The 19,102-nt window shown below is 36.2% G+C and overlaps 1 protein-coding gene across 1 annotated transcript in view; it reads left to right on the top strand.

Moving 5' to 3' along the window:
• LOC104399758 (AP-3 complex subunit beta-1-like) overlaps positions 1-19,102 on the top strand; it is a 49,345-nt gene that overhangs the window by 8,730 nt on the left and 21,513 nt on the right. The window contains exons 4-8 of the mRNA XM_010020616.1: positions 173-227; positions 307-378; positions 2,809-2,871; positions 3,780-3,912; positions 11,658-11,767. Of these exons, the coding sequence (XP_010018918.1) occupies positions 173-227; positions 307-378; positions 2,809-2,871; positions 3,780-3,912; positions 11,658-11,767 (433 nt within the window). The remainder of the gene's footprint in view (positions 1-172; positions 228-306; positions 379-2,808; positions 2,872-3,779; positions 3,913-11,657; positions 11,768-19,102) is intronic.

The following is a 19,102-nucleotide window of genomic DNA, read 5'->3' as shown; positions in this document are numbered from 1 at the left end:
CCAGGGAAGGTTTTCCTGTCTATGGCAAGGTGGGGGTCAGAGCTAGATGATCTTTAAGGTCCCTTCCAACCCAAACAATTCTATGATTCTGTGGACTTTCCTTGCTATGTTGCATAACTCTATATATTTGTAATTTTGCAGAATAACTCTTGTTTTTCTTTTCAAATTCTAGGGAGGTGCAGTATATTGTTCTGCAAAATATTGCCACTATGTCAATTCAGAGAAAGGTACAACCTATTTAGAGTTTTCTACATCACATTTTATGTGAAACACAGGAGAGCTACTTAAATTATGTCTGCTTTTCAGGGCATGTTTGAACCTTATCTGAAGAGTTTCTATGTTAGGTCAACTGACCCAACAATGATCAAAACACTGAAGGTGAGTTTAAAATTGAGTTCAACTACATATTGCTAGACAAACCTGTCTGCAACAGAAAGGTAAAATTTTCTTGCACTGTTACAGTTAGGATGTTCCATTTTTTCACTAAGGAGTGTGGAGTTGCAGCTTTTAGTTAAATCTGCAAGTGTCCTTTAGACTTGGCAGGCAATCTGAAAGTTCTCTTGTTACCATGTTGTAGATGGCAGGTGAGTTATGGTTTCCCCTACAGCTTTTGGTATCTTGGAGTGATAGAGATTATTACTATTTTAATCTAACCAGCCATTCAAACATTTAGTGTTTGACTATTTTCATGGGAGAAACAAACTTCTCAAATGAAGAGAAATGAAATCAGACAGTCTTCAATACAGTTAGCTTAAAAGAGTTTAAATCTGTTTCCATGAACAAAATGGGACGGTGATAGAGTCCCAAATTTACTTCAAAGTCAGCATGCGACATGAGAAATACTTTAGGCTTTCTCCAAGGCCACAACTCAGTGCACGTTTTAGGCTGTCGTCTTCTTATTTTCTCTAGTCTTTAACGCACGTGAAATCCTTGATAAAACAATAGCTAAAAAATGGTCTGCTATTATATGCCTTTTCTCTTGTTTTGCTTTAGATGGTCATAGGCACTTGTGTTTGGAGTGAAAGGCACAGGTTTCTTAAAGAAACATTTCCTCCTTATTTTCACTTTACATCCATGTTGCACTCATTACATGCGCAGAGTGGTGCAGTCCATGATCGATATGCCCAACCTGTCATATTTTAAATGATAGTAAATTTGGGGCAGTTGGAGGCAAGAAGATCATCCCCACAATAATAATTATGAAAACTGTCAGGAATACTAGTAAGACTTAGTGTTATCCAGCAAAAAATATCTATGAAAAGTCACTCCTGAAATAATTGAAAGTTAATAAATGTAAATTCCCATATTAATTGGTAATACACTGGTGGAGAAGTACAAATTATGTTTTTTCCTTTCAATGTCTCATTTCTTTGTGGCTGAAAAATGTAGGACAACCTACACTATTACATACATAAGAAAATCTTGTGCTTTCTCCACCCCCTACCTCTATAGTTCCATCCTATCTCCTTTAAGATAGGCAAACCTATTTAAGATGTAGGACCAACCTGAAATTCATCTGCTGCACTGTTTTGATTTCTGTTTTGTTCTTTGTTTCTTTCCCAACATCAAGTTTGCTTTTTTCATCACTGATTAGCATTGAGCTTATATTTCTGTGGAATTATCTATTTTAGCCACAAATTCTCAGTTACAATTTTTAGTAATCTGCTCAGAGCCTGGCTCATTTCCTTTAAAGCTAAGGTTTTTCCCCAATTATGGACATTATGTTTACCTTTGGCGATTTTATTTATTTTGCAATTTTATTAACCAGTCACCTAGTATTTAAATTTTTTCTGCAGCATTTTATAGTCTGCCTTTGTCTTAATTTCTCTGAGAACTTTGTCACTTGTCTTCTCATTTCTTTCATAGTTCAAATATGAATATGTTGAAAAGCAAAAGACCAACCAAGATGTTTATGGGATTCCATTGATAGCCTGTCTGTACTGTAAAATAGTCTTTTTTTTTTCCACTTGTTCTTCTCTTCCATTTATCCACTTGCTTTTATGCTGTGCCAGGTATGTATCTTTAAGAGCCTTTGGTGACAGGTCTTATCAAATTGCTTCAGAAGTATGAGTGGACTGTATCAGTAAGTGGTGTTGTCTGTGTGCACCCAACTCAAAAAATACCAACAGATTTCTGGGGCATGACTTCCCTTTACAGAGACAGAGTTGTCTTTTGCTTCAGTTTACCTCATTTAGATTGTACTGGAATTCTTCCTTTTTCAAAGTTAGAAGAGCCTGGAAGCACAGCATTTTAACAATATATGCCGAGTGTTGTATATCGTCCTCTTGTTCACGAGGAACAAAGAAGAGGACATTGCTCATGTTGATTAAGATCTAAGGAGATTCGTAGATGCAACGGTTTCTTTCCTGAGTTTAAAGGTCTTTTATTGCAGTTCATCTGAATGTAATGGACACTTTATTTTTTTCCCCATCTGCAGTTGTAATTTCTGTTACTTCTTAGAGTGTCACATGGTTCCTGTATTCTAAGGCCTGTTGTATAGCATGCTGCCAGAAGTATCTCAAGCTCATTTGGTATTCAGTGCAACACTAAAGCTAGAGCTTATAGAAAATGCATCACTGAACCCTAGAGTCCTGCTTTGAAAATCTTGTTTGTGCTTGTGAGGAGAATATTCTTTCTGAGTGCAATGCTGCTACAAGTTTATACTAAAATCTGGTATACTCTGTTGAATTCTAGGTGGTATTTTTAGTAGTATTATCTTTTATTTATAAACAATAAAACTGTAGTGTATATGTGGTGCTTTTTGTAAGATTTTATTTTAGCTTTTGATAAAATATCTTTTTCTTGCAGCTTGAAATCTTGACAAATCTAGCAAATGAAGCCAACATATCAACTCTGCTTCGGGAATTTCAGGTTTGTGCAAAAGTTTATTCTTTTTACATGAAACACTCTCTGTTCGCCAATTGCCATTACTGGATGTTTGGTCTTAGTTTTATCAAGTTAAAGTCTTTTCCAGGGTAAAATGTTCTTGGAATGGAAATGAAGCTGTTTCATATCACAATATATAATGAAGCTTTTTCTATGTGGAAAAGCGTTTCAGTGTTTTGTTCCTCACTCTCCTTCCAGCTACAAAACCAAACAAAACAAAAGAAAAAAAAATTGAAGAGAAAAACTCAATTATTCCGAATTCTTTAAAACAAATTCTACCAACTTGACTGACACTGTAAGTCACTAGAATATAGGGTCTTAATTTTAGCAATATTTGGCCATTAGCATTTGTTGCTAAACCTGATTTCTATAAGTCATTTGTTGAGATAGTATTATTTTCAATGTCTCTGTATGTATCAGCAAGATGTTCTGCCAATGTTATGAAACAGTGTCTGTCGTTCTTTCTTTGCTCTTTGCTTATGACATCTATTTTCATTGCTTCAGTTCTCTGGCTGGATTTCTCTGAAAGGTACTGATTCTCAGGCAGGTAGGTTATTGATAGTTTCACAGATGCTCCTGGTTAAATGAACTGAAACCTCTCCGAAAAGAGAGCTCATCAACTTCTCCATCCTTGCACAGAAACTAATTGCTGGTTTTGGGTAATTGTCCCCTGCCCCAACCTTTCTTGAAATGAGAGGTTTGCATGGCTATGGGTGACCAAAGCCAGCAAGAAAATGTCTCCTAGGTGAGGTGAAAAAAGTGTAACTTCTAATGTGCAGTGTAGCTTTCTATACAGAAATTCTTATACAGTATATCTGTCTTATGAGGATAGTAGGGTAAGCCTTTGGTTGACAAGACTCGTGTATTGACTAATGAAAATCCTGTTTCCTTAGACTTACGTGAAAAGCCAAGATAAACAGTTTGCTGCAGCTACAATTCAGGCTATAGGCAGATGTGCAACTAACATCACCGAAGTGACTGACACATGCCTTAACGGCCTTGTATGTTTGCTCTCCAACAGGGATGGTAAGCTAATTGTTGTGTTTGTTTTCTGAGTAGCTGAAGGCATGAAACCTTTTCTTAATGAGAACCACACAGAGCAGATCACTTTGAAAAGTGTATGGGAGTTCACTTTTATAAGAATTAATCTGACATGACTAGATAAAAACAGTGATTTAGTGCTGCTTTTTTGTATAAAGTACTTCAAAGGCTCTCATAATCACTGGGGTACTTCTTTTCTCTTTTGTTAGCGAAATGAATTCCTTGTGGCCTGCAAATACATATTTACCTCTTTTGTTTGGGTTTGGTTCTGTTGTTTGTTTGGTTGTTGTTGCTGTTTTTTCCTTTTTTTTTTTTTTTTTTTTTTCCCTGAAATACTGCAATTATTCAAGTGTGCTGTTGTGATTATCATAGATGACAGTAGTTTTACTGTTACATGCTTAGTTGCATCAAAATAGTTAGCCTGCAGAGGGTGCTGAAAGCTTGGAATTTTTCTTTTTTTTTTTCCTTTTTTTTTTTTTTTTGTGTGCATCAATGCCTAACTGAAAAAACCATCTTAAATAGTTTTAGGATAAACAGGCCCAAATTTGGCTTGATTTTGTAATTTAGCCTTCTGTTATTTTTATAGAGTGAAATGGAGTTGCAAGTCACTAAGGAACATATAAAGTCAAATAGGTTATAACAGCACTGTAAATCAGTACCTGATAATATTGCTTATTCTTAACAGTTACCAATGAATGTTGCACAGAAGAAGTCAGTAAGAGAATTGGAAGATTATTATATAGTGTACAATCTACATTAACATGGTTAAATATTGGAAATAGCTTTAAGAAAGATTCAGTTAAAATAATAAACTTTGGGAAGGAGGGAAGGAGTGGGATTGGGATGCCTAGGGTAATTAGGGTTGTTCAAAGAACACAGGTGAGATCTCCTCTAAGCTTTGAAAAGCAGCATTAATTCCTCTCCATATCTACTGGACATATTTTTCATGGTCATCCTAAGAAGGCCTTTATTAGAGACATCACTTTGGCAGCACATTGTCATCCTGTGAGCCCCTGATACACTCAGAGCTTTCTGTTATTTGGTTTATGAACTGCAGGTCCTCCTCCCAGTATTCTTTTTGCTAAGAAGGAAGCAAGATGAAAAAGCTTTTCTTCTTTTATCATAGCTTCTCAATTTAATATTTTCCTCAAAGTAGTTCCATATATACTCACACACATATGCATGTGCATGTATACAAAGGTCTGTCTCAGCAAGATTAGTTTTCTTGACTGTTTCTGAGTAGTTGTCTAGCAAATAAAATTATCTTTTTGTGCTTACTGTTCTGAAAGACTGCAAAGGATATATTGAGGATCTTTTAAACCTGGCATCTGGCAAATTACTTTACCATAGCTGCAGTGTCTTTATTCCCTCTTTCAAGGAATGAATAGAATGGCATAATTTACATGGTGCCTTTCTTGAGGTGGCAGGAAATTACGAATAGTCACAGTTTACTGAACATAAGAAGAGTTTGGGACATGGTAAGGGAGAAAAAACAGAGATTCAGCATGAGAAGGAGAATAGAGTCTTGGTTAATCTTGCTTTCCTCCAATTTTCACCACTAAAGTGTGCAAGCAATCTGTTTGCTGTGCTACTTCTTCCACAGTTCTTTGAATCCTGAAAACCGTTCTGCTGCCTTTGTGTAGCATGAAGCCCATGCTGTTAAGTCCGTCAGGTTCTGAGGTCCCTGAAAGCAGAGTTAGCTCTGCTTTCTCTGCACTGTTTTATTATGGGTAATTTCACTTGAGTGTGAAAGAGATATGACCAAATTAATTCTACTAAATCAAAATAGAATCTTGGAGAATGAGCCTGTGGCAAAACTGCCTTCAAATTCTATGTCCTTGTTCTGGAAGGGCCCTTACTGTGGATACAAACCAAGAGCCAAGACATGTTGGCTGTATCTGGCTCAGGAGCTGTGCCATTAATAATTCTGCAAGGTGGCTGAGAGGCAAAGTGTCACTTCTCAAAATAATGTCTTCAGAAGACAGGTGTGGAATAACTTTTCACAGAACTCTTTGATTGTCTCATCATTAAAGTTTCTAGTTTCTCTATATGCTTCTGTGATTCAGATGTTTTCTTACCATAGCCCATGTCTTCCCTGAGTAGGGAAAATTTGACTTTAAACAAAGCCCTCATAAATATACAAAGAAAATTCAAGAGTGGTTCCCAGCTTCCCCAGAGCCTTGTTTCTGGGAGCCATGTTGAGGGCTAAGAATTATTTTCCTTCCTCATCTACAGAAGAAAGTATAGCAAGAAAAGTCATTTTAGATCTTTGGTGTGACATTTGGAATTTGAGTGATGCATTTCCTTTAAGCAATTGCCTTGATAATTTCCACTAACCGCTGGCCCCACTGTAACGTAAAAGTCTTCTCAGGTGTAACAGACAAATGGGATTATAGGAAGTCTTTTGTCTGTCTGTACTGTATATACTAGAGATCCTGCAGATTTTCCTTCAATGGCTGACTTTCATTTTCTGTTGGAAATTGCAGGTTGAATGTAAACACAATTGTAAGATGTATAGCTAAAATTTTTTCTACCAATCTATACAAACTTGAACAGGCAAGTCACAAAATCACTGGAACTGTTAATAAATCAGGTAACCACTACCTATCTATTGGAATTACTGTTAGAAAACCAACTCTTTGTAGCATTCAGTTTATATGTATTGATGTGGTTTCAGGGTTCATTATTTATAAGGGTGGAAAAATTAACCAGGTTCAGACAGTTCTGAAAAGCAGAAACTTAATGTTTGTTTGGATACTTAGCTCTAATAATTGCCTTGTTACTTTAGTTTTAACTATTTGCATAACCTTCTAACAACCAAATCATAGAATGTTTGGGTTAAAGGGACCTTTAAAGGTCATCTAGTCCACCCCCCTTTCAACTAGATGAAGTTGCTCAGAGCCTGTCCAGCCCGACCTTGAATGTTTCCAGCAGTGGGGTATCTAACACCTTTCTGGGCAACCAGTTTCAGTGTTTCACCACCATCATTGTAAAAAATATCTTCCTTATATCTAGTCCGAATATCCCCTCTTTTACTTCAAAATCGTTATTCCTTGTACTGTTGCAACAGGCCCTGCTAGAAAGTCTGTCGTCCCCTTCTTTCTTATAAGTCCCCTTTCAATATTGAAAGACTACTATAAGATCTCCCCAGCACCTTCTCTTCTTCAGGCTGAATGATCCCAACTCTCTCAACCTGTCTTTATAGGAGAGGTGTTCCATCCCTCCGATCATTTTTGTGTCCCTCTCTGGAAGTGCCCCAGCAGGCCTATGTCTTTCCTGTGCAGAGGACTCCAGAACTGGATGTAGTATGCCCAGGTCTCACAGTTTCAATACCCCATCATCTTTCCTGTCTTTTGATATACACACGAACATCATTCCCTTAGACTATGGACCATCTCTATAAATGTCAAGTTTATGTAGCCCATGACTTTGGGCTCCGTCTGTTATTATAGTCTTTCAGGGCAGGAAAGTTGGTCTGTGATGTTGGATTATTGCATGCTGGAGCCAGTTCTGATTCCATCACAGCTGTGCTTGTCTGGTTTCATCAGAGTTAATTCTTCATTAATGTGGTGATCAAAAGGGAGGTGGGTTCAGATCCACAAATCCAGAGTGGCAGAGGTGGGCACCACGAGGTGCCCAGTGTGGTGGTTGGTGTAGAGGCATCCTAGAAGTGATAATATACAGTGTTTTATAGCAGTTAACGTCAAACAATTTAACTCACTGGCTGTTCTAACCCAAAATCAAATCCCTACATATGGGACTTCCCCACCATGGGACATCCCCATCACGTGAATTCCTCACGCGTTACCTACCAAGCACACCCAGATCCTTGAGTAAAAGCAATTCTCTGAATGGGTTTGCCATTGCCTGAGGTAGAAATAACCCAGATTGTTTTCCTTAGCATGCTTTTTATGTCCACTACAGGAACTTTATTCCCTTCCACGGTATGTAAAAGTTTTGATTGGGCCAGCCCAGACCAAGTGACAGATTCTCTAGTGTTAACTAACCAGGTGGCTTTTCTAAGTATGTATCCCAGTGTTTGAAAGTTCCACTTCCCATTGCTTTCAGTGTAGTCTTTAACAGTGCATTGTGTCATTTGATTTTCCCAGAGGCTGGTGCATGACATGGGGTGTGATATATATCCATTTAATGCCATGCTCTTTGGTCCAGGTTTTCAGAAATGAGTCCAATTGACTCAATTTTTTCTGCACTACTGTCACCATATGACTTGCTTTATCCATCCTTCTGATCATTTTTGTGGCCCTCTTCTGGACCCTCTCCAACATGTCTTTCCTGTGCTGAGGACTACAGAGCTGCATGCAGTACTCCAAGTGAGGTCTCTCTGGAGCAGAGGGTCAGGATCAGCTACCTTGACCTGCTGGCCACAATTCTTTCAATACAGCTCAAGGTACAGTTGGCTTTCTGCACTATGAGCACACATTGCTGGCTCTTGTCCACTTTTTTGTCCACCAGTACATCTACCCTTCTCTGCAGGGCCGCTTTCAATCTTTTCATCCCCCAGTCTGTATTGATACCAGGGGTTGCCCCAACCCATGTGCAGGACCTTGCAATTGCCCTTGTTGAACCTCTTGAGGTTCACATGGGCCCACTTCTCAAGCTTGTCCAGGTCTTTCTCAGTGACATGCCGTCCCTCGTGTGTCAATCACACCACTTAGCTAGGTATCATCTGCAAATTTGGTAAGGGTGCACTTACAGCCTCATGATGAGATTCAGTTGGTATATTCTTTCCAAAAACAGTTGATGCAGTTTTGCTGCTTTTAGAAATAGTTGTTATATAAATTACAGACTTAGGATAAATTAGTCTCTTCAGTTGTGTGGTTTAGTTTCTGGAATTACTGGTTAGTGTAAGTGGAAGGAAATTCAACTCAGCATCAGTGGTATCAAATGTATTTCAGAATGCAGCTTTTGAATGTTCTCTGGTAAAACACTCTTTGCTAAGGTCTTTTCCCTGAGTTTCTATTATAATGACGTCAAACTCTCAGTTACGAAAAATTCTATTTCTGTCCCCACAACTGACTGTCCACTACATTGTTAATTTTTATATGCATAATTATTTGGCAAAATGGAGCATTGTGCGACTGAATATATTTTAGGTCTTTGAGAACTTGTCCAGGGTCTTCAGATACTATGTTGTTCAGAGTAGTTGCTTCAAAATTAGTAAAGAAAACTAGCAGTGAACATTATACGAAGATTTTCCTATGACTTGTGAAAATGGAAGTTGCTCTTGTAGTCTTCTTTATTGATAAAGGCATTCCTGATCAGATTTTCTGTGATACTTAGTCTTTATTTTTAAATTTTGGTTTACTTTTTATGACTCTTTAATATAATTTAGTTTACACTCTGTTTTGAAATTCTTGCATTCATTTATCATTGTCTTGCATGTACTTTCTCTTTGATAACTCCAGCAGTTAGATTTTCAGATTTTTTTACCACTCATTCAGAATGCCAATTTTATCTCTACCTTTTGAGGGTTTTTTTGTCTTCAAACCTAAATGTTGTCTTTTATTTCATGCTCATTTTGGGATTCTTCATGTGCATAAAGCAAGCCTCAGAAAGCCTCTCTTCTAGATTAGGTCAGTCCTTTTTCTAATACAAACTCATTTTGCTTTTATTTGTACTTTCTTTTTTTGGTATCTAGACTCATGTAAAAGGAACCTGTTAGTTTATTTGCTTATAATTCTGGTTCCATTTTTAAATTTGGTCCTGCAGATTGGATTAAAGTAGTTTCTATGGTGACTTAATGTACTGCACATCATTTTATCATGATTGGTTCTACACTGTTAAACGGGTGTTTTTAATAATGACTTCGTGTCTGCTCATATTTTTGGGTCCAGTGTTATTTTGCTTAATCATTAAGTAGTATCACAGAACACTCGTTAATGAAGGTTGTCATTATGATGTCCTCCTCTCTAAACATTCCAGATTGTAATTTTAGAATTTTGAGAACTGTCTTTTTGTTTTAATATCTGACCAAACACAACTGATCTGTAGGATTGTGTGAGACATTGAGATATGTGAAATAGGTGTCTTAACCTTGCTTTGAGAAATTAGTCTAGAAAAATGGCTAAGATGTGATTTCAGATAAAGGATGACTCAAAAAGACACAAGGTAAGATTTAAGCATTTCAAAAGCTTACGGCTTAATGATGCATACTTACAGGTTTTGAAAAGTCTTTCTCCATAAAGAAGTTCACTTTCTTAAAAAAAAAAAATCACACATCTCTTCCCCATGCTGTTCTTTTGAAACTTCGGCATGCTTGATTGCTGTCCATGCATCAGTGTAACTCCTGAAACGTGGGAATACCTCTGTTTAACAAATGGTAGTTGGGCCTTTTCTTTGTTTTAAACAATGATAGTTTAGGAGAAATAGTTACTCCCTTTTTGTAGTATCAATGAAATGTTGAACTTCTACAGTAGTCTGTTTCGGTTTCAGTTTTCCTTGCAGCATGAATTTACTCTTGCACAGAAGCTTACCTCAGCACCAATTGGTTTTTTTCAGCTTCAAGAATTGTACATTTCATACAGGTTGATCAGGCTGTGAATGTTACTTGTTACAGTAGTTAAGCACTCCAGTGCATGACTTTGGCATAAATCTTAGAACAGCTTGCTATTTAGAAGCTTTGTTTGAATGTATTAGAGATTAGATTACAGACCTGAGAGAGACTGTTTAAAAGGTGAAAAAGTGCAAAGGAAATGTTTAGTTATTTTTCTTGGTTTATGAATGAGCTGTTACATTTGACATTGTAGGTATCTTTGAAAATTTAAACAAGCGCTTGTATTGTTAATGCAGGCAGCAAATTACTTATGAATATGCATATTTTCAATGAAAAACAGATTTTTTTTCATGCTGTTCCTCAGTCTGAAAAGGAAAAATACAAAGTGCAGCTTTACTAAAAGGGGATTTTTAAAAAGTATGTAATAGGATGATATTTTACATCGTCCTGGGTTCAGCTACAGCACTCATTTTTTCTCCTTTTTAGTAGCTGGTGCAGTGCTGTGGTTTTGACTTTCAGCTTGGGAACAGCGCTGATAACACCGATGTTTTTAGTTGTTGCTAAGTTAATGTTTACTCCGACCAAGGACTTCCTCAGTCTCATGCTCTGCCAGGGAGGAGGGGAAGCCAGGAGGAAGCAGAGACAGGACACCTGACCCAAACTGGCCAAAGGGGTATTCCATACCACAGCACGTCATGCCCAGTATATAGACTGGGGGGAGTTACCCGGAAGGCCCAGATCACTGCTCGGGTCGGGCTGGGTATCGGTTGGCGGGGGATGAGCAATTGTATCCTCTCCCCTTGTTATTTCCCTTATCATTATTATCATTGGTGGTAGCAGTAGTGGTTTTGTATTATACCTTAGTTACTGGACTGCTCTTAACTGATGGGAGCTACATGCTTTTGATTCTCCTCCCCATCCCTCCAGGAGCGGGAGGAGGGAGCGAGTGGCTGTGTGGTTCCGAGTTACCGGCTGGGCTTAAGCCATGACGTACATTTAGAGCACTTCTGTGTCCTCTTTCTGCGCCTTATAACTTGATTCGGGAAGCTGAACTTGTATTACTTAGAGCGTTTTACATCTTAGTTACCAAGTAAATAGAATTCAGTTCTGCAAAGCATATTTAGAAAGCTGATAACATCTTTTACAATCAATTATTTATGGCTTTTTCCTTTGCATAAATGCTTTTAAAATCAATGATTTGTTTTGTCTTAAACAGAAATTGTAGTTGCTGAAAGTGTTGTTGTCATTAAGAAACTGCTGCAAACACAGCCAGAACACCATGGTGAAATTATTAAGCATATGGCCAAACTCCTGGATAACATTACAGTGAGTATTTGTGCACAATGTTTTATATTCCTTACTGACTGATAAAAATCACACCAGCTACTTTGAATCTGGGCCATAGATGGAAATAGATATATTAGTGAACTAGAACATTATTGTATTTTTAGCATAAAATATCGTTTTTTATGATCTTAAGGAAGAGGAAATAGAAGCAATCAGATGGCATCAATTTGTGCTTTAGACCTCAGGAGCTATTTTGAAAGAGATCCCCGGATCTGTTGAGTATTCCTAGTACCATTAGGCCAAGATGAATAGCACGTTTCAAACGTGGAGCGGGTAAGTTGAAATGAAAATAATGACAAAGCACTCAACTTGAGGATTTTCAGCTAGTTGTCTTACTGATCTGGGGTACAGTTTAAAAAGTTTTATTCTAAAAATTTTTCCCTATCCTGAAATCACCTGATCTTTCAATGGTGCCAGACATGCTCCTGTGGGTGTGTTGCAATGTTTCTTGAAGTTGCATTTTCATCTTCTGGGTGTTTAAGATTCTGTGACATTAAACAGTAAAATTTACATTATTATCTATAATCTATCCTTAGGTTAAATAGATATTCAAGTATTTCAGTATTTACTTCCCAGTTTTCCTCAGAGTCCCAGTTATTGATGAAACATGTAGTGGTCTTACCCTATAGGGCTGAAAATGATTAGCTACCTATTTTATCATACCTCAGTGGTGACAAATTTTGATCTGTCAGTAATTATTTTTCTGGGGATGCTATAAATAGAACTGTTTCATATCATTACACATTTATTGATGATAGAGCAGTAAATATTTTCTAAATAAGTGAATCTGCTATTTTTGACTTTAACAAAGTTTAGAATATAAAAAGAAAAAGGAAATGCAATCTGGTCAGTTCATTCTTGCTGAGCAGATTAAACATACACATTTTTGGTCACTAGGAGCTTGCAATCAAACTTCTTAACTGATGTAAAGAAAATTCTACTGTATTGCTTATATCCAGAACCAAAAGAGGCTATAAGATACTGCTGCTAATTCTGTATCAAATAAGTATTACCTGTTTTATAAAAAACACCTATGATTTCAGAAAATTTGTGCAATATTTTGATTGATAATTACTCTCTCATGAATTGTGTATAATCTTATACACATCTTCTGGCACTTTGTCAAATTAGCTTGTCATCGTATTTCAGCATATTATTCAAGAGAAAATAGTTGTTTTCCAAATATACTGTTCAATACCAAAAAGCGTTTTGTAGCTATTTTATGCAATTAATACTTCTGGGTTAATATTTCAAGCTTTAAATACATGAATTTTTTTTTAAAGTATCTGAAGTGTGGAAAAGCAGTTTTGATGCTTCTTGAAAGTTGAAACCAATTTAATACTATGTAAAACACAACCAAAACATGAACAGAATTAAATTCATTTAAATAGAAAAGCACTTAAGGTTTTGATTGTTCTGTTATTATTTAGTTTAGGTAAATGATGAACACTTAGCCACTACAATAAACAAAACCAGTGTAAACTGGATAGAAAACATTTTTAGGTTGGCGCCTGAATTTACTTTGTTCATGTTGTTATAAATTTCACTTGGGTTAGCCTGAAATTGTGATTGTCACTGATAAGGTGCTTTAAAATCTTTTGAATCAATGTTTCTTTCAGGCCATCCAATCTGAAATTTTCTCATTCTTATGTTCCTTAATCTTGTCTTCATCTGCTTCATCTACAAAGCCATTTAGAAAGTGGTAGGATAGACAGTAAGCTAAATATATCTGACCAATTACAAGAAATATTAGGAAGTTCAATTAAAAACTACTGAGCTCTTGCAGACTATTGACTCTCATTTACATTAAAGTTTAGAACTAGATCTATTTCAGCTTGCCCTGTAATTAATTGTTTCTTGCGTATCTAAAAAGAGCGCTTATTTTTCTACCTTTGCTATGTTATCATTTGTACCTTAAACTTCTATCTCAGGTGTGCTCAGGCAAAGATCCTTGAGATCTGTTTTGTGTCTGATATTTGTTGAGTACCAAGACCTGTGCATAGTACAGATCAATATTCCAGCTCCAAGATATTTTTCCCTAGAAATACTTTAGGGTTCAGAATGTGTAAAATTTTTTTTTTTTCCAAGTCCTGTTATTAATGTTTCAAGGCCAGCTGTATCACTTCTGAAAAACCACTTCTGATTTTTAAGTATCACTAGTAGGTAAGTAATCTTCAACTGTTCAGGCTCTATATTAGTTTAGATTACCTTGGATAATTTTGTGTCAGCAGACTATCTCCTCGCTAAATAACCTTTTTCTTGGTTACTTGCGAATCTGTTGAACAGCAGGTTTTCCCCTATAGGTCCCTTGGGACATCTGATGATTGCTTCCATTCTAACTGTTTTTTGTCTTTTCTAGTATCTGTTCCTTTTTTATTCATGAGAGTGCCTTTCCATCTTATAAAAGATGGCATTTTCAAAGATGTTGTTTGTAGGCTTTTTCAGAAGCTTTGAGAATATTCTCTCATCAAATATGTGTCATATAGCCATACATGACTTCAAAACACCTGTGGTCCAGAATTTGTCTAAGTGAGCTTACAGATTCAATCTGAATTAAGTTTTAAAGTGGATTGGCTAGATTGCATTGATTAAACTGAATTAACATGAGACACTTTTGTGCAACATCCAAAGTATGCCTCTTTTGATTTATCTTAATTCATTTTAGCAATGAATGAATGTAAATCAACCTAACAAGAATTAGCTCTGAGTATAAATGTCTCAGTGGTGGTCTACATTTGTGTATTTCCTCATATAAACAAGGTGCAGCAGTCTCCAAATTAGTTTCTGCCTTTTCTTTTTAGAAAAATAATTTATGTTGGTAAATTGTACCCAGTAGCAGTAGCTCTGGCTTTTTCAAGACTATCTCTTTGGTTGGGTTTTTTTCTTTCAATAGCTGGTGGTTTTCATTACAGACTCATTTCTAGTTCCTTTTAGAATATGACTGAGACTGTTTTCTTATCTAGAGATGAGGAGGAACACTTCTTGGTGGGATAAAGACAAGAAAAAGAGGAAAATTAAGGTTGATGCATGTAACTTTGAAGAATTTAATATGTGGGGCAAAGCATGTCACTTATGGGAGCAATTGAGAATTACTAATTACTGGTTTGGGTTGGATTCTTATTACTAGATTAGGTAACTGGGAGTTTTTGGCACTGCTCTGTCCATTCATCCAACAATAACAAACTTAAGGTCCTCTGCAGTGTTCTTGTGTAATGCTGCTTATTGCTATGTCTCTGATATGGCTTCACAGCAGAGGTTGCTTGCTTTCTTCAAGTTCTCTGTTACCTCAATGTTGGGAAGCTGTCACAAGATGCGATATTCATATGTTGACATGTATTTCAGTTTTCCAAGATACACATTCTAGCTACATTCTTTTTCCTAGGATACACCTTAATAATGTATTTTTAAACCTTTATTTAAGTAATTCCTTAATGAACAATTCTCATAATATGATGATTTTTTTACTTGCTCTAGTAACTATGCAATATTTTAGAATTTGATAGACATACATGGCCTTTGGGCTATTGTGTCCAGGGACACTGTACACTGAACTTGAAACAAATATTGAGCTTGAATAAAAACCAATCCTTTTTTAAAGGAATTTTATGTGTAGAGGTTCAAATAATGGAGGAGTCCTTGAAGGTCTACCATCTGAAAACAAAAAGCCTTCAACACTTGTTTTTTACTCCTATTCTTTCCTGTGTGCCTTTCTTCTTGCTGCCAGTCTGATGTTTCACGTGGACTTCATCCCTCTTTCCATTTCTGATTCCAATAAAATTTAAAAGAATTGCTAGCTATGCAAATTTTCTTCTGAATTTAGAGATTTAGACCTCATTTACAATTTGAATATATCCTGGGTTTGTGACAAATGTGGATAACCAGAACTGGTGGGTTTAAGTTGTACTTAAACATAGTATGTTGTGTAACAAGGTTAGAGCTGAACTACAATAGCTTTTGAATTATGCTGCTTACAGTGATCTGTAAAGTCTTTATAATGTCTTTCTCTATCTGCAGTAACCAGATTCTTCCTTTGAGGGAAGAGGGTCTGCCTGGGTTGTTTTTTTGGTTTTGTTTTTTTTTTTTTTTTTTTTTAATTTTTTTTTAACCATTTATTTATTTTCCTCCAGACATGTAATGGGTTGAAATGGCAATAGGAACTGCCTTCTGGTTCTAAGGCTTAAAAAGTGCACTTAACCACTTGCTCAGGGCACATGGAATAAAACATCAGGCAAAGTAATTTACAATCCTGTTTGCCTTTGAGGATAATGCAGAGCAGGGCTGAATAATGAAAGTATTATTTGCTGCATTTTTGTCAATTCAAGGTCCCTACTTGAGCTAAACTGGAAAAGGCAATGAAGGTCTAGAAGTAGCTTCGTTTCTTGTTTGCTGTTTAGAATGCCCTGGAAACAATGGCTGCAGGATCATGTACTTGGTATTACATGGTTGAGAACTGGGAGACTTAAACAGAGAAAAAGTCGTCTGAAAATACTGTGTGATTTCGACCCCAGATGAATCCAGTGACACAGAAACATTGGGTTCATCAGTTCGACATAAGCTTTTCATTAAAGTGGCTTCCACTTAGGGTTTGATTCAGAAAGTCTAATTGATATTGATTCTTGTTGCACAAAATTGTGTTTCATATGTACAGTATTTACCTAGTAAACTAACCACCTGGTGAAAAGGCAGTCTCATGAGAAATTTCATCTGCCTTCCGTTATTGCTATTTTTCAAATTAGGCTTAATTTGTTTTGTATTCTAAAGCTAGTTTATTATTCTTATAATTACATTTCACAAACTAGGAAAAAACTTTAAAGAGTAAAACACTATGCTTAAATGCACACTGTTTAAACCTATTTAATTGTGGTTTTAAAGTGTGGTCCTGATTTGACTGAGAAAATTACATCAGTGATGTTTGTCTTTCATAAGTATGATTACTGAAATTGGTCTGTTCTGTGAGGAATTCTGCTTTATGAAAAAAACAATTGTAGAAAAAGGGATGTTTCTAATAGTCTCTTGCCCAAACTGTGGTATTGCATGATCTTGTCAGAATTCTAATATTTTAACAAGTCTGTAATGAAATATTATAGAAAAATAAATCTAGCATAACTGAAATCTGAAGTTGCCTATATATTCTTATTTAGAGGTATATCTCTGTACAGCAGGCAACTTGAACTGCTCCAATACTGGAAAATTTAATGTACCACTCAATTACTATTCTTTAGCCCAATTTAAGATAATAGATGGGGAGTGAGGTCTTAATGCAGTGTAACCTTTGGAACATTAGAAATAACCTCTTTCCCTTCTGAAGTCAGTGTACAGTAATGGCATCAGTCTTACCATTTCACAGGCGACATACTCTGACTGCATTTAAAGTTTTTATATTTAGCAGTTGTTCAGTAGCTTGTTTCTCTCTCTCACACTTTAAGTTCTAAGACTATTTAAATTTCCTTGTCAATTCACACACAAAAGAAATACTAATCTGTATCTCAATAAATACATATATTTATGTTAAATCACTCTTAATACATTATGTTACATCTGCCTTAAAATTTACCTTTTCCATGTTTTGAATTGGCATTTATCTCTCAATGGGATTTTTTGTTGTTGTTGAACTTCTCTATTCAGTCTTTCTGTGATCTGGTTACTTTCTCTGTCGGGAGACACAGTCCTCTGTTTTCCCCATGATATGCCTGTTTATATTTTTGTTGGCATGTGTATTTGCAACAATATGAAGTATAGAGGCAGATATTGTGAGGCTGACTTTATTCAAAGCTGTTCCCAAACTTTAATCATTAAAATTTCTCATGAATATAGTTAGTATTTCTTTAGTATGGCTTAGTGAGCCAGTAACTAGAGACTGTGGACCATAGTTTGCAAATTGCTATCCTGGACCTTGATAGTTCACTTGTATTTGTTACCTTTTATGAATGTAACTGCAAAGCAGTACTTTTAAATTTTATGTGTATACAGGATAGGGTACTTAATAGTTGGTCCCTATTGTAATTCTGAGAAACAGGGGTTTGTATATTAAAAATTGACATATGCTGGAAAAGTAATTCAAATGTTGTATAAAAGATGCTAAGAATTATTTTTTCAAGAACAACAATGCTGAATTTCCAAAGCTTGTTTCTCCTGTGAATCTTACCTAAGGCAGAACTTACGTTTGCTTAAGTGTAAGCTTATTAAGAAAGAATACTGCATAGAATATGGAGTAATTGAAAGTGTTAGTGCCAATGTTCTTTACTTTTTTAGAAAAAAACAGCAAAATTGGATGAAAATTGCAGTTACAGTTGGAAGCTTTCCTTTTTTTCTGAGCTACAGTCAGTCATTTGGTAGAACAGTTATGTTTTTCACTAATATTTCAACATCTATTGAACAAGAGTCTCTACAGAACATGACAGCACCATGGTTTGTAGATGCTGTGTAAAACATGCTTCTGCCTAGAAGAATTTCCTCATTGCGGATTTTCTTCCTTCCTCTCAAGGAAGGAGAATGTTTTTGGGGAGGTATATAGCACAAATGCAGTTTTTAATTTAACCACCAGATTATATAGACTAGATTACCTTTGAGAAGAATGTGTGAATGTCACTTCATTTAACTAGTAAGTACTCCTCACTAAACTCTGCGTGGAGCATGAGTTTCTCTTTCCTTCTGTGCTTTTACGTTTTGCTTCCTCTCCATCTGTGACAGTACTGTCCTTTTGAAATCTGAGCCATATGATAGGAGTTCATCTAAAAACCTACTGCCAGTTATTTATTTCGGTGAAACAATGAAGTAGCTCTGAAACGGTAAGACCTGCGAGAAGCTTCTGGTCACAGTGTTCTCAGTTAAGGGGTTAGCTTGTATTGAGAACTCCTTCCTCTCCAAAATTCTATGTTTAGCTGACCTTGGACATCTGCAAAAATACAAATCTTACTGTCATACAATTTTAAATAAAAATGGAGGAAAGATAGAAATAGTCTTAAATTCTTGAGTTTTTTCAAGTAGATAAGCAGGATTTGAGCAAGCTCTATTGTTGGAAACTTTTTTAGATAAATATAGTCACAAAAAAGCACTGTTCTGTTTCAACATGGTATTTAGCATAACCTGGTGGCAAGAATTCCCAGCCATGTCTTGAAGGCTTGGATTGACTTTCCAACTGCCACAAGCTTGTACCATGAACATGATGCATATCATTTCTGTGAGCTTCTGTTTCTAGTCCTTCTCTGTCTTGTCAACTTGTAATGCACTTAATACATGGGTTTTGGGACAGGATCTGTATCTTAAATTGCACGAATATTCAATCTATGACATTGGCCAATTGAACAGTGTATA

Source organism: Nestor notabilis, unplaced genomic scaffold (genome assembly GCF_000696875.1).
Source record: "Nestor notabilis isolate BGI_N333 unplaced genomic scaffold, ASM69687v1 scaffold23878, whole genome shotgun sequence".
Lineage (NCBI taxonomy): Eukaryota > Metazoa > Chordata > Aves > Psittaciformes > Psittacidae > Nestor > Nestor notabilis.
The sequence above is the reverse complement of the archived record's forward strand: the minus strand, read 5'-3'. Positions and strand labels throughout refer to the sequence as shown.